At 35.0% G+C, this 16,819-nt stretch overlaps 1 protein-coding gene across 2 annotated transcripts in view; it reads right to left on the bottom strand.

Moving 5' to 3' along the window:
- Positions 1 to 1,124: 1,124 nt before the first annotated feature.
- The window catches only part of NUDCD1 (NudC domain containing 1), an 87,800-nt gene continuing 72,105 nt past the window's right edge, over positions 1,125 to 16,819 (bottom strand). Inside the window, exons 8-9 of one of the 2 annotated variants that reach the window (XM_060115694.1) lie at positions 5,474 to 5,633; positions 1,125 to 3,442 (exon numbers count right to left, since the gene is read on the bottom strand). In XM_060115694.1, the coding sequence (XP_059971677.1) occupies positions 3,150 to 3,442; positions 5,474 to 5,633 (453 nt within the window). In that variant the 3' untranslated portion in view covers positions 1,125 to 3,149. The remainder of the gene's footprint in view (positions 3,443 to 5,473; positions 5,634 to 16,819) is intronic. The other variant, XM_060115693.1, reaches the window with a different exon arrangement.

The raw sequence follows: 16,819 nt of genomic DNA on the forward strand, positions 1-16,819 counted from the left end.
TCATCTAATTGCTATGGCTGGGACTTCCAATATTATGTTGAATAAAAGTGCCGAGAGTGGGCATCCTTGTCTTGTTCCTGACCTTAGAGAGAAAGATTTCACTTTTCCTCATTATGTTAGCTGTAGGCTTGTCATATACGGCCTTTATTATGTTGCGGTATGTTCCCTCTATACTCACTTTGTTGAGACTTTTTATCATATATGGATGTTGAGATCTGTCAAATGCTTTTTCTGTATCTAAATTAATGTGATATATCACGTTGATTGATTAGCAAATATTGAATCACCCTTACATCCCTATAATAAATCCCACTTGATCATGGTGTGTAATCCTTTTGATATATTGTGAATTTGGTTTGCTAATATTTTATTGAGAATTTTTATATCATGTTCATCAGGGATATTGGCCTGTAAGTTTCTTTACTTGTGGCATTCGTGGTATAGTTTTGGTATCAGGGTAATGCTGGCCACCTCAAATGAGTTTGGATTGGTTCCCTCTTCTGTTTTTTTGGAAGAGTTTGAGAAGAATTGGTATTCTTTAAATGTTTGGTAGAATTCACCAGTGAAGCCGTCTGGTCCTGGTCTTTTGTTTGTTGGGAGGTTTTTTATTACTCCTTACTCGTAATCGGTCTGTTAAGATTTTCTATTTCTGCATGATTCAGTCTTGATAGGTTATACATTTCTAGGAATTTATCCATTTTCTGCGTTACAAAGTTATTAGCATATAATTGTTCATAGTAGTCCCTTACGATGCTTTTCTTTGGTTAATTTCTTGAACTTTATTATCCTCTTCCTGACCCTTGCCACTGGCAACTCTTTTGTCTGTTCTCATATGGGTTCCATCCCTGGTTAAATGTCTTTCTAATAGAGCAACTCCACCTACCCCCCACCTACTTCTTTACTTAAAGAGAAAATTCACCTGGAAATCACTAGAATATTTGTCTTTAACTTAACACTGTATTATCCTTAGCCCTGAAAATATGTTATGGTACATAGCTGATGCTTACTACAGATGTTGATATAATGAATATCTTTAAATGACTCCATATGAAAAACACAAAATACTACTTTATTACTATCATAAATATTTTATAAATTCCCATTTATAATTTATGGTAAAAAAATCAACAAAACACAAGGTACTACGTTCATAGCATTTGTTGTACATATCTCTTTAGAACATTATTCAAACTGAGTTAAATATTTGTGGAATCCTTGAAACATTTCAAGAAAACATGACTTGGAATCACTGCTCTAGACCTGTTACTCTCTTAACATAGATCAATATGCAAAAATATTTAGGACTAGTTATCCTGATAGGTTTCAATTCAACATTAATCATGTTAAAAATCACATATACAAAGGAAAGAAAATTGATTACCATATGGAAATTTGCATATATATATTGTCATATGGCTAATTAAGCACCACATTAATCTGTATTTTTCTTAAATTCCCTAAGAGGGTATTTACGATCTCTGAGGTAAATTTTAAAGAAAATTTAAATCTACTGTCACATAACAAAGGCTTTTAATAGTTCACTGTCGAAATAGTCTTTTGTTTCATTAAATTTTACAGTGACACTAAAAAGTTCTGCAAATATCACTGTTTTGTTTTTTGGTTCAGCCATACTTTTTTTTTTTTTTCTGTGTTCATGATCTCTTGATGCTTGATAGCTATCTAGTCCTCTTTCCTAGTACTAACAGAGTACTATAAGGACTCCACTGTCACTACCAGTTCTCAGGACTTTTCCCAACTTTTTATCTAGCATCCCAATACTTCTCTCCAGGAAACTGCTTTCTGACATAGTGTTTAGAACATGCATGTAATCGCCATCTTTTTCCTCCTTTTCTGTCTCTCAAACTTATTTTTCCTTCTTTCACTAAAATTTAATTCAGCCAAACACTTGTCTAGATAGGCAAGAGATACGTTAGGAACAAATGTTTCCTATCGTGTACTCTTTTCTTCATTTTCTGCCTCTTATATTAAAGTCTCAATTCCCCTATTATAATATAAAATTTAACTTGAAGTTTATATAAGCATACAAAAATGGTATAAAAGTAAACAATTTTCCAGGTAAATGCACACCAAAAGAAATCCAAGGAAATAATATAAGAAACTAAAATTCATGGCAAAACATATTTAATGTATAAACAGGATTACTTTTTTCTTAACTGTAGAAATGTAAGAACTACCAGGACGAATTATAATTTGTATGGTAGACTGTTACATAAATGGCTCCCAGTGAATCATACCACCTGCTATCTGTATCCTTGTGTACTCCACTCTCACACTGACTCTAGACTTGCTTTGTTCAATGGAAGATGAGCAAATATGATGCAAGTGCAGGCTTGATAAACTCTTGTACATTAGGGCTTGCCCTCTTGTAATGTTTTTTTCTGTCATGGGAAGAAACACGGTCTAGCTTACTGGAGGAGGAAAGGCCATGCAGAACAGAGACAGTCAAGTCAATGAATCATGAAAAATTATAAAACATCCTGTTTTAAACCACTGAGTTTTGGAGTAGTTTGTTATATGGCAATGGATAAGAGCTACACTTTGTAGTACCTTATCATCTCTTTATTTATGTCTGTGGATGACCAAATGGATAAAAGTTAAATAAAATAAAGCTATATTTAATATGAAAAAACACTTAAGGTCTCTCAGCAAACTTTAACAGTACTAGACCTGCTGTACCTGTTATATTTCTCCCTCTACCCCAGCTATTCAGTCCATTTAAAAAGTATTTACAAGAATCAACACTTTAACTATTATACATTCTATAGGTAAAGAAGTAGAAACTGTATCAGTGAACAAAGAATACATGATAAATATTTTTATTTTTAAACATGAATTGTACATCTTTCATATAAAAGATGAGATTCTAGCCTGTTTTTAAAAAATTAATTATACTTGCTAATACTATCTTTACATTTTTTACAGAAGCTAATTTTCTCTAAATTTGCAGCTTCATTCCATAGCTTTTATAGACTCATAATCTCGAATATATTTCCAATATCCTTTAAAAAATAAATTCATACAAGATAATTTTAACAAAATAAAACTTAACAGATTATAGCACAACTGCCCAGCCTTCCAGCTACCACTGAATACTTTTCCAGTACAGAGAAGCCAACATGTTGGAGTAATTAATTCTCTGTATTTACCTTTATTAAAAAGAGGTTTTTGGTAGTGAGAACAAATAATCTCTCATTTGTTGCTTGAAAGCCTAAAATAGGATCACTGGTTTCTAGGCTTGCTACTTGCTGCTTAGCAACCTGCCCTACTTGCCTGCCTTCCTTCCTATTGTAAAGTACAGTGGACATGGGAGTGGGCTGACGATAGATGAAAACTCGTCGAAGGCACTCGCAAAGGGCTGCATAAGAGTAATTTGGAGCACAGGCAAAAAATTTTTTGTCTCTCTTTGATGCTTGGACGTAGCCTGCCAAGAAATATGAGACAAAAAAAAAAGAAAAACTATATATTAAACAGAAGGGGAAAAACAGTGATTTAACATTTAATAGTTCATAAATCTTATTACAAATTGAAAGGATTAAATAAAAATATATATCATAGATACTCAACAATGGTTAAATTCTGAACCATTAATGACTAGCCACAATGAATCTCTCCCAAATGGTGCAAAAATAAAGCATTAACTCCTAAGGAACAAAATAGTGTTTCATCCCTTCAAAAAAAAAGCACAATATAGTTCCTATAATTTCCATGAATAATTAAAACATTAAAAATCTAACACACTAAAAACATGCCAAAATATCTTTAAATAATAGTTGAGTACATCAATCAGAGATGTGGCATTACAGCATCTTTTCTTTTTTCTTATCAAATAAATGGGAAAATGTTTATAGGATGTATTATAAAGTTATTTTAGGAGTGTGTGCATAATGCAGACCCCATCCCCAAAGGTACTAATGTGCACAATGCATTCCCATTATTTCTATAATGTTAGTGGTATTTTTATACACCAATACCAACACTGTAACAGGATTTGTACTTCACCTCTCAGAAGTAGAGCCTTGAGACCACTACAAACTCAAAGAAAATTCAAGTATCTATTTAAAAAATTCCATTGGGATATCCCTTGAAAACTAATTAAACTTTTAAAAAAATAATCTTTTTAAAAATTATCTTTATAGTCTAAAAGAGCATTTATGTTCTGAAATAAAAATTAGAATTTTCAGATTGGGACATGATTACTGAACACTGTAACATGTGAGAGAGGAAATATAATACTAATGTAAATTGAGACCTCATCAAACAATGAATGAGCAAAGGAACCACTGAGCACAGGCAGATCAATGCTGGTTTTTTAATATTAAGCAGGGCTTGAGGAGGAAAAAGTAGAGAGGACACAGACACCTATTTGAGAGCCTAGATTTAGCTCTCCAGGCTAATCCAGACGAAATAATGTATATAACATCTCAGGACTACACATCTAATGTAATGTTGATTTAACTTAAACTCAAGCATAATAGAATTCCATTATACTAGGGGATTTAGGGATACAAAAGGAATATCTGAAAATTAAGATAAAGCTTTCCTCTTACTGAAAAAAACAGGAGAATAAAAAATCAGGAATTTTAGTAGAAAGGCTAGAAATTATGTGGCTAAACTATTCAATCAAACTTTATTTCAGGTCATAAAAATTCATTTGGAGTCTGAATTAACCAGTTTAACCGCCTATATTATTAACTATAAGGGATAACTGAAAAAATCTCCTCTACAATTAGGGTTGTACATATACAGCAATCACAATGCATAATTTTACTTCCTGCTGGCAGTTTAAAATAACCTTTCAATAAAGCAATAGCTGTGGTCAATTCATATAAAAAATTTCTCCCACACAATACTAATGTATTTTATCATTAAATCAATTATTGCATAAGCCTACAATTATGTAGCTCAAAATGTTTCAAGCTCTAGTTTTAAAAGCAGTGTTTTCCCTTTTATCCTACAGAATAAATTTCATTTCTGCTTATCATCATCTTCCCTAAGTGTTTTCATTATAATGGCTGTTTTTCACTTAAGTTCCATGAAAGATGTCTCATAATGTGCTTTACCTTAGAGCAATTCCATGATTACCAAAGACTACTCTGAAGAAACCTGAATACAAGTTCCATGTACGGTACTGTCAAGCCCCTTGTTCATATTCTGATATTGTATAGCTTAGTTGGAATAAGCAAATAACTGATTAGAATGATTCATGCAGTTAGATAACCACTTTGATTTCTATTCTGTGCTGATCTTCTGCACAAGAATAAAAACAAATTAGTCCTACTGTTCCAAAAGTACTAACATTCATCAACTATGTGCAAGCAACCAAATTATAGCACAAATCAATCCAAGCATAATCACGACAGCTCAAATTTAAACAAACCCAAAAACTTAAAAAAAAAAGAATGACTGTAATTTTCAATATAAAGGAAAAAGTTGTCAAAGAGCTTGCTTATACCTAAAGCATTGAAAGTTGCGATATGCTCCCACATATCGTCTTGGTTGCCAGAGTGTGGTTGCCAGAGAAGGGCATCAACATCGTGGCGCAAACAGAAGCAAGGCATTTCTTTAGGATCCACTATGACAGAGAAAAGGTACTGGTTGCTTCCAAGATTCACCTAAAATAAAAAGTGACAAAAAATCATTTACTCAACAAATTAATAATAATACGGATGACAGCTGACACACAGAACTACATGTCAACAACTGTTCTAAACTTTTTACATACCTAAAACTGATTAATAAATCTTCATAATGCTCCTGGGAGAAATGCGCTATTGTTATTAAGTCTATCTTAAAGCTGAGGAAAGTGATGCACAAAGGATTTAACTAACTTGCCCATGGTCAGCCTGGTAATAAGTTGTGCAGCTGAGATTTGAATCTGGAGTCTATGTTCTTAACCATTACACTGTAATATTTGTCAACTGTTAGTAACTCGTTTACAACATGCTATAAAGCACCAATTTTATAGGCAGAATATTTTTTAAACCACAGAATACAAATATGAAGTTTACAAATGCTAACTTGTAATAATAACTACCAAGAACGATATCCACTATGATTTATGAGCATAATCTATGTGCCAGACATGTTATAAATATTAACGTCAATAACCCACAAGGCTGTTATTTCTTCATAGATGAAATAATATACTTGAGAGCTTGAGTAACTTATTCTAGGCTACATAGAAAAATCACAATGCTAGGATTCAAACAGATCTGTTTACACATTATTGACTTTGTACTGTCTACTTACAATAAAATGTCAAGAATGTTCATTATGTTAATAATTTTATTACAATATTGATGGCTAAAGGAACTCATTTTACTACAGACTCATTAGGTTGAGGCTCATTAACTAGATTCCATCTATAGGAATACTTTTTTAATGGAAAGAGGTTGCAGTGATATTCTTCATTACAAATGCTGTTTATCAGAGTTAAAAATGCCTAAATACCAACAAAAATCATATCAAATATAGAAAACATAAAATATGCATAGCACTTAATAAACAATGAATTGCTTCCATGAGTTTTAGAGCAGACTGGAGAATAAAATGTTGGGTTGAAATTTAAGGTGGAGACCTGACCTATGTTCAATAGGGAAAGCTGTGAAGTGGCTCTCCAGCACAGGCTACTGGTCACAGGAGAATCCAGAGACAGAGCAACCTAATTTGTGTTGCTGCAACAATGCCAAGGGATAGGGCTTTTGGGTGGGGCCAGTGCTTGTTCTCTGCAGAAGGGGAACAGGCTGGCACACAGTGTTCACAGACTATTTCTTCTCTTCCTTTGCTCCTGATAATCACTGGCTAAGTGAGGTTTATTTTCAAAATCACTGCCAACTGACTGGCCTTTTATATTATATTTTACATTAAGTTTTATTGTCAAATTCAGTTCTCTCTGTAGTTTCAACTGTATTCTCATTACTTTCAGTTTTATACTTTCCATTAATGCATGTTTCAGCAAATAGTTTGTGGATCTGCCCCCTAGAAAGTGAACAAATTATTCCTCAAGTAAGATTTGGATGCTTTAAATATACTCAAAACTAATTATCTGGAAGTTTTAAAAACAAATTATAATAAACTAGTCTGATGGAACTAACTAACTGCAAATATAATTTACTGTGAGATAAAACACTCCCTTTAAATGAGATAATTTTTCCTTTATGTAGTTAAGAGACTGTGTGATATTCATTTAATAAATTCCAGCCTTCCTATTCTTCCTTTTAAAGTCAAGTATTCCATACAGATAAATAAAAAAGATTACACCACTTAAGATGTATGATACTTATTAGGCTGGTCAGAGGCCATGTTAGGAAAATAAACTTATAATTCCATTCAAAGGTTGCAAGCTAAGAGTAGACAAAGGAACTGCAGATAAACACTGCTTTTAAGATAACACCTAAAAATGGTTTCATCTTTCTCATGGTAGTTACTGAAACCTCTTGATAATTCTTTATACCTTTTACTACTTTTTCTTGCCTCACTGCACTAGCTAGGAGCGCCAGCATGATGCTGACTAGGAGTAATGAGGGCAAACACCCTTGCCTGTTACCAATCTTAGGGGAGAGCATTCTAGTTTTTTTACCATGAAATACGATGTTAACACTAGGTTTTTCGAGGAGGCAGTTACCTTCAACTCCTAGTTTGCTAAGCATTTTTATTGTAAACATACTAAGTTTTGTCAATTCTTTTTCTGCATCTACTAGAATGGTCAAATATTTTTCTTCTTTAGTCTGATGATACACTGAATTATGTTGATTGATACTTGAATGTTGATGAATCAGCCTTGAATTCCCTGGGTAAACACTACTTGGTCATGATGTATTATCCTTTTTACTTACTGCTGGATTTCATTTACTAATATTTTACTGAGGACTTTTGTATCTATATTCATGGGGGATACTGGTGTGGTTTTTAATTTTTTTCCTGTTTTCTTTTCTGTCATGTCTTTGCTATCAGGGTAATGCTGGCCTCATAAAACAAGTTGGGAGGTGTTCCTTCCTCTTCTATTTTCTGGAAGTTTGTATAGAACTGGTATTGTTTGTTCATTTGGTAGAACACACCAGTGAAGCAACCTAGGTCTGGAGATTTGTCCAGACCTAGGAGAAGGTTCCTAACAATAAATTCAGTCTCTTTAACAGATATAAGACTATTAAGGTTATCTATTTCTTTTTCAGTGAACTGTGGTAATGCTTGTCTTTCAAGGAATTAGCTTCACTTAAATTGTCAAATATATGAAAATAGAGTTGTTTATAACATCCCATTATTACACTTTACTGTCTTTTGGACTTGTACTGACATGTTCATTTTTATTTCTGATATGGTAATTTGTGTTGTCTTTTTCCTTGGTTACTCTGGCTAGAGATTTATCAATTTTGATCTTTTCATTGGTTTTATTATTTTCAGTTTTCAGTTTCACTGATTTCTGCTCTTTGTAAGTTTCCTTCCTCCTACTTGCTTTATACTTGGTTTGCTCTTCTTTTCCTGGTTTAAGATGGAAGCTTAAATTATAAAATTGAGACATTTTTTCTATTGTAATATAACATGTAATGCCATAAATTTCCTTCTAAGCACTGCTTTAGCTGCATCCCATATGTGCTGTGTTTCATTTTCGTTCAATTCAAAATATTTCCTACTTCCTTTGTGAGTTCCACTATGATTCATAGGTTATTCAGAAATGTATTTAATTTCCAAATACTTGTGGATTTTCCAGATTTTTCTATTATCAATTTCTAATTTAATTCTGTTATGGCCAGAGAACATTCTGTTCATGATTCTTATTCTTTTAAATTTACTGACATTTATTTTATGGCCCAGAATATGGTCTATTTTGGCAAATGTTCCATGTCCCTTCTGGGATTCCAACTAGATGTATGGTAGACCATCTGATATTGCCCCACAGCTCTTGGATGCTCTGTTTTTTTGTTTTTAATCCCACCCCACTTCCACCCTCTTAGGTTAGTAAAAATTAGCAGAACTGAAATCAGTCTTCAAGGTTACTGATTTTTTTTCCACTCAGATGTATTGAGTATACTGATGAGTTTGTTGAAGGCATTCTTCTCTTGTTGCTGTGGTTTTTTAAAAAAACTTCTAGCATTTTTAATCGACTCTTTTACAGTTTCTCTCTGCTAAAATTCTGTATTAATTTATTCATCTTTTCTACTAGAGGCTTTAACATATTAACCACAGTTATTTTAAAGCCTTTGTCTGGTAGTTCCAAAATAGGGGTCATCTCTGAGTCTGGTTTGTTTCCCCTTGTTTCTTGACAGAAGGATGTTTCTTACTTCTTCTTGTGTGTCTTGTAACCTTTGACTGCATACTGGATGTAAAAAACAGTAGAGACTGAGGTAAGCCATATTTATGCCTGGTAATGGACTCATTTCTTCTGCTAGGCCATTCATGTGGGTGGTCATGACAGAGGGAGGTTGAGAAAGGGCTGATCTGAGCTTGAATTCTGTTGTTGCTATGGTTACCTTCAGTGCATCACCAACTTCAAATTCCTTCAGTGTTACTTTGCACTGTGGTGGGCACTGAGATGCTGGAGGATTTTCCCCAACTGTAGTGTTCCACCCCTAACTTTAGGCCTTCACCATACATCCGCATTTCAGAGAGTCTCTCTATGCTCTTACTCCTTCCCTAGTGGTAGATTATTATTGCCTGTTACTTGGTGCTTCTCAGCCTGATGATGGTGGGTGGAAGGATATAGGCAGAGGGTTCTCTTGGTTCAGCCTCAGTATTGGGCCTTGTGTCCTTGGGTTTCTGGGTTTGGGCCTTTTTAGTGATACTGCCTCATCTCCAATGGTAGGAGAATTCTAATAATCTACCCTTGATTTCCTGCCCCTGCCCCAGGCATAGCGGTGGTGTTTTAAAATTATTTTTATTTCCCCCCAGCTGCAGTGGGTCTTCTTCTGAGCCCTTAGGATAAGATCTGATGCTCTTCCCTCAGCAGCTTAAGGCTTTTGCTACTTAAGGAAAATAAACCAGGCAGGACTTCATGCTTCTTTCACAGCAGAAGATACTTCCCTCCTCCAATGCTGCATCACCAGGGTGGCTTTCCTCCTGTCTCCTCCCCTGCTCCCCATCTTCTGCATCAGGCCTTGGTCAAGGTCCATAAAGAGGATCTGTAAATCCCATGGGTTCTATACTTTCTGGTTAGCCCCCACTAGGCCTTTAGCAGTTTGTTGAATTTTTCTTACCCACTTATATGGCAATCCTTTCTTCTTCCCATGTTCAGATGAACCAGCTCTCCTATCCAATCTCTCCTTGGTGGTACCTGTTTTTCCCTTGGATTTCAAGCTAGTTGATTGCCCTGTAACCTCAGATCTCTGAAAAAAATTTTTTAAGTATCCAGGCTTCTCTTGTTGTTACATTGGGAGTGACACTCTTTCCAGCTTTCCAGACCCTAGACTGAACTAGAAGTCCCCTGCTCACTGTTTACAAACTTGCCTAAAAAGCAAGCCACTTATAATGAGCAGACTGGTGATAGTTCAGTATCCATAAGAGCTTCCATATACCCAAGTAGGGAAACTGTAGGATCCCACACCCTGGCTTCTACTAACAGAATCAAGGGTAGCTAACTAACTTAAAGGCAAACATCTTTTATCCATTGATTTATGAAATGGTTAGACTGAAGTGTTTTCTTGACAGGTGCTTCCCATAGGGGATGGTGGCTGGCCAAAAAACAGTAAATCCTCTTCTTTCGAAGTCTAAATGCCAAAAATGAACAATAAACACAAACATACAGCCAATAAGAAAGAGAGGTAAAAGACATACCCAGAGAGACTGTAGTAAGCAGAAATCATGAGGTAGGAAGTGAATCACAAAGGTATGAGCAGCAGAAGCAAATAAAGAAGATGGTGATGTGATGATAATGGCACAGCACTATAGTAGACAGCAAGGGACACTTGATTCTCAAGAGACAAGTAGATTACCTTGTCATCAGTGCTTGTGCTATTTTCTAAACAATGTTTTCCTTCTCTTTTAGGTCGAACTTGCAAATGCATTTGTTTACAGAATGACCTTCTATTTCTCTATGAGATCTAAAGAGATTGTTTCCACTATTCCTTACAGTCTCCACATATGTTCACACTAAATATCTATAACTTGAGGTAACGAGAGGTCTTCTCTGCTCTTTGCAACCTCTGAAAGTCCAGACTAAAGGATTTTGTCCAAAAGAGAAGAAAATCAGAATTAAGATTACAAACTGAAACAAACTAGTTTTGCTAATAAGTTAATTAAGTGAATGAAAATAAAGTGCAAAAATTAAAAAGTACAATTCAAATTAAGTGTACTTTTTGTATGCTATAGAAACAAAAAAAAATCAATATAAGAAAAAGAAAATGTTTGAAGAACAACAAAGACATATCATCATTAATTTGAAGCAGACAAAACAGAGAAATAAGATGTTATTCATTATCTGGCATGGGCAATTACCGGTAAGAATCAAGAATAAGATGTTCAATTCAAAGTCTTAAAATAGAAAAATCTGCAACCTAGAATACTCTACCCAGCAAAATTATCATTTAGAATAGGAGAGACAAAGAATTTCTCAGTCAAGCAAAAACCAAAAGACTAAAGCAATACTAAACCTATCCTAAAAGAAATAGTGAAAGGTCTTCTCTAAATAGAAAGAAAGCAAGAAGATATAGGAAAGAGAAGCTCACAATTGCAAAGTAAAATCACTTAAATAAGCCAGTATACAGATCAAAAAGGAAAAAAAAAGCTATTTGTGAAAGTGATGATAAACACAAGGGACAGCAAAAGGATAAACATAAAGATGTAAAAGAGGACATCAAAATCATAAAATGTGGGGGAGGAGAGTAAGAAAATATAGATTGTTTTTTTTTTTAGAATGTGTTTGAGCCTGTATGACTATCAGTCTAAAGCAAGCAGCTATTGGAAGGGATTAACATACTTGAAAAACAGGGTAATCACAAATCAAAAACACAATAGATTCACAAAAACAAAGAAAAGGACACAAGCATAAAATAAAAGGAAATCATCAAACCACAAAAAGAACAACAAAAACAAAAAGAAACAAAGAAGAAACATAGAATCAACTGGAAAACAAAGTTTAAAATGGCAATAAATACACAGCTATCAATAATTATCTCAAATGTCAATGGACTGAATGCTCCAATCAAAAGACACAGTATGGCAGACTGGATAAAAAAACAAGAGCCTACATTATGCTGCATACAAAAGATCCACTTTAGGACAAAGGACACACATAGATTGAAAGTGAGGGGATGGAAAAAGATATTTCACGCAAACAGAAATGACAGGAAAGCAGGGGTTGCAATACTCATAACAGACAAAACAGACTAAAACAAAGGCCATAAAGACAAAGAAGGACACTATATAATGATAAAAGGATCAATACAAGAGGAGGACACAGACCTACTAGAGCATGGACTTGAGGATATGGGGAGGGGGAGGAATAGGCTGTGACGAAGTGAGAGAGTGGCATGGACATATATACACTACCAAACGTAAAGTGGATAGCTAGTAGGAAGCAGCCATGTAGCACAGGAAGATCAGCTAGGTGGTTTGTGACCGCCTAGAGGGGTGGGATAGGGAGGGTGGGAGATGCAGGAGGGAAGAGAAATGGGAACATGTGTATATGTATAACTGATTCACTTCGTTATAAAGCAGAAACTAACACACCATTGTAAAGCAATTATACTCCAATAAAGATGTTAAAAAAAAAGAGGATTTTACACTCTTTACACTCATCAACATATATGCACCTAATATAGGAGCACCCAAGTACATAAAAACTAACAGACATAAAGGGAGAAACTGATGGGAATACAATGATAGTAGGAGACTTTAACACCCCACTCACATCAATGGACAGATCTTCTAGACAGAAAATCAATAAGGCAACAGAGATCCTAAATGATACAACAGAACAGTTAGAGTTAATTGATATTTTCAGGATTACATCCAAAAAACACAGAATACACATTCTTTTCAAGTGGACATGGAACATTCTCTAAGATTGACCAAATAGGGCACAAAACAAAATCTGGTATAAAAATTATTTCAAGCATCTTTGACAATGGCATGAAACTAGAAATCAACCACAGAAAAAGAAATGAGAAAAAAAAGATTACATGGAGACCAAACAACATACTAAAGAAACAATGGGTCAATGAGGAAATCAAAAAGGAAATTAAAAAATATCTTGAGACATATGACAATGAAAACACAAAATCTATGGGATGCAGCAAAAGCAGTTCTTAGAGTTCATAGCAATACAGGCCTTTCTCAAAATACAAGGAAAATCTCAAACAACTGAACCTACCACAAAACCTACCTTTTTTTGTTGCTGAAAAAGAACGAACAAAACCTAAAGTCAGCAGAAGGAAAGAAATAATAAAGATCAGAGAGGAAATATAAGAGATTAAAAAACAATAGAAAAAAATCAATAAAACCAAGAGCTGGTTCTTTGAAAGGGTAAACAAAATAAGAAAGGAAAAAGGAGAAACCTCAACGGATGCCGCAGAAATACAAAAAAACCATAAAAGAGTACTATGAACAATTATATGCCAACAAATTCGACAACCTAGAAGAAATGGACAACTTTCTATAAACATACAGCCCACCAAAACTGAATCAAGAAGAAACAGACAATTTGAACAGACCAATCATTAGAAGTGAAATAGAATCTGTAATTTAAAAAAATTCCCTACAAACAGAAGTCTTGGACCAGATGGCTTCACAGGCAAGTTCTACCAAACATACAAAGAAGAACTTTTACCCATCCTTCTCAAACTCTTCCAAAAGACTGAAGAGGAGGGAACACTCCCAAAGCCACCATCACTCTGATACCAAAAGCAAAGACACCACCAAAAAAGAAAATTACAGGCCAATTTCTTTGATTAATATAGATGCAAAAATTCTCAACAAAATACTAGCAAACAAAATCCAACAACACATAAAAAAGATCATACACCATAACCAAGTGGGATTCATCCCAAGTTCACAAGGATGTTCAGCATATGTAAATCAATCAACGTGATATACCACATGGACAAAAGAAAAGATAAAAACCACATGATCACCTCAATAGATGTAGGAAAAGCATTTGATAAAATTCAACATCCATTCATGATAAAGACTCTTACCAAAGTGGGTATAGAGGGAATATATCTCAACGTAATAAAAATTATTTATGACAAACCCACAGTCAAAATAATACTCAACAGTGAAAGCTGAAAGCATTCCACGAAAATATGGAAGACAAAGATGCCCACTCTCACCGTTTCTATTCTACATAGTATTGAAAGTTCTAGCCACAGCAGTCAGACAAGAAAAATAACAGGTATCCAAACTGGAAGAGGTAAAATTGTCACTGTATGCAGATGACATGATACTATATATAGAAAACCCTAAAGACTCCACACAAAAAATTACTAGAACTGATAAATGAATTCAGCAAGGTAGCAGGATACAAGATGAACATATAGAAGTCAGTTGCATTTCTTTACACCAATAATGAAATATCAGAGAGGGAAAATAAAAGAAAAAAATACCTTTTAAAATAGTAACCCCAAAATAAAATACTTAGGAATAAACCTCACCAAGGAGGTGAAAGACTTATATGCTGAGAACTATAAAACATTAACAAAGGAAACTGAAGATTATTCAAAGAAATGGAAAGATACCCCATGCCCTTGGATTGGAATAATTAATATTAAAATGGCCATACTACCCAAAGCAATCTACACATGTAATGCAATCTCTATCAAATTACCTATGACATTTTTCACACAACTAGAACAAATAATCCTAAAATTTATATGGAACCATAAAATACCCAGAATTGCCAAAGCAATCCTGAGGCAAAAAAACAAAGCAGGGGGCTTCCCTGGTGGCGCAGTGGTCGAGAGTCCGCCTGCCGATGCAGGGGACACCAGTTTGTGCCCCGGTCCGGGAAGATCCCACATGCTGTGGAGCGGCTAGGCCCGTGAGCCATGGCCGCTGGGCCTGTGTGTCCAGAGCCTGTGCTCCGCAATGGGAGAGGCCACAGCAGTGAGAGGCCCGCATACTGCAAAAAAATAAAAAAATAAAAAAAATAACCCTCCCAGACTTCAGACAATACTACAAAGCTACAGTAATCAAAACAGTGAGGTACTGGCACAAAAAACAGACCTATGGATCAATGGAACAGAATAGAGAGCCCAGAAATAAACCCACATACCTATGGCCAATTAATCTTCAACAAAGGAAGCAAGAATATAAAATGGGAAGAAGTCTCTTCATCAAGTGGTGCTGGGAAAGTTCGACAGTTGCATGTAAATCAATGAAGTTATAACACACCCTTACACCATGCACAAAAGTAAACTCAAAATGGCTTAAAGACTTAAATATAAGACAAGGCACCATAAAACTCCTAGAAGAGATCACGGGCAAAACATTCTCTGACATAAATCGTACCAATGTGTTCTTAGGTCAGACTCCCAAGGCAATAGAAATAAGAACAAAAATAAACAAATGGGACCTAATCAAACTTATAAGCTTTTGCACAACAAAGGAAACCATAAACAAAACGAAAAGACAACCTACAGAATGGGAGAAAATATTTGCAAACGATGCAACCGACAAGCAATTTCCAAAATATACAAGCAGTTCACACAACTCGACAACAAGAAAACAATCCAATTGAAAAATGGGCAGAAGACCTAAAGAGACATTTCTCCAAAGAAGAAATACAGATGGCCAATAGACACATGAAATGATGCACAATATCACTAATTATTAGAGAAATGCAAATCAAAACCACAATGAGGTACCACCACATGTGGCTCAGAATGGCCATCATTAAAAAGTCTACAAATAACAAATGCTGGAGAGGGTGTGGAGAAAAGGGAACCCTCCTACACTGTTGGTGGGAATGTAAGTTGGTGCAGCCACTGTGGAAAACAGTATGGAGGTTTCTCAGAAAACTAAAGTACAATTACCATATGATCCAGCAATCCCACTCCTGGGCATATATCCAGACAAAACTGTAATTCAAAAAGATACATGCACCCCTATGTTCACAGAAGCAATATTCACAATAGCGAAGACCTGGAAACAATCTAAATGTCCATCAACAGATGAATGGATAAAGAAGGTGTGGTATATATATACAATGGAATACTACTCAGCTGTAAAGAAGAATGAAATAATGCCATTTGCAGCAACATGGATGCATCTAGAGATTATCATGCTAAGTGAGGTCAGAAAGACAAATACCGTATCACTTATATGTGGAATCAAAAAATGGCACAAATGATCCTATTTACGAAAGAGAAACAGACTCACAGACAGAGAGAACAGACTTGTGGCTGCCAAGAGGGAAGGCAGGTGGGGGAGGGATGGACTGGGAGTTTGGGCTTAGTAGATGCAAACTATTACATATAGAATGGGTAAAAAACAAGGGCCTACTGTATAGCACGGGGAACAATATTCAACATCCTGGGATAAACCACAATAGAAAAGAATATAAAAAAGAATATATGTGTATAACTGATTCACTTTGTTGTACAGCAGAAATTAACACAACCCTGGAAATCAACTATGCTTCAATAAAAAATAAAAAAAAAGAACAGGTGCCAAAAATCCCACTGAGTTCACAACTCAGTAGCCAAAAGCAAAATGCGACAGCAAATAAGAAAGAAGGAAAAGAAAAGGATGACTGTTTGGGGCACACACTGTCAAAGGTAAGAATAGTACCCAATAGCTTATTAGCAGTGGAAAGAACAAAAACCAACCATGCAGAACCAGAGAAGAAATTTTTAAATGGAGTACACTG

The sequence above is a fragment of the Mesoplodon densirostris genome, chromosome 13, assembly GCF_025265405.1.
Source record: "Mesoplodon densirostris isolate mMesDen1 chromosome 13, mMesDen1 primary haplotype, whole genome shotgun sequence".
In the NCBI taxonomy this organism is placed as follows: domain Eukaryota; kingdom Metazoa; phylum Chordata; class Mammalia; order Artiodactyla; family Ziphiidae; genus Mesoplodon; species Mesoplodon densirostris.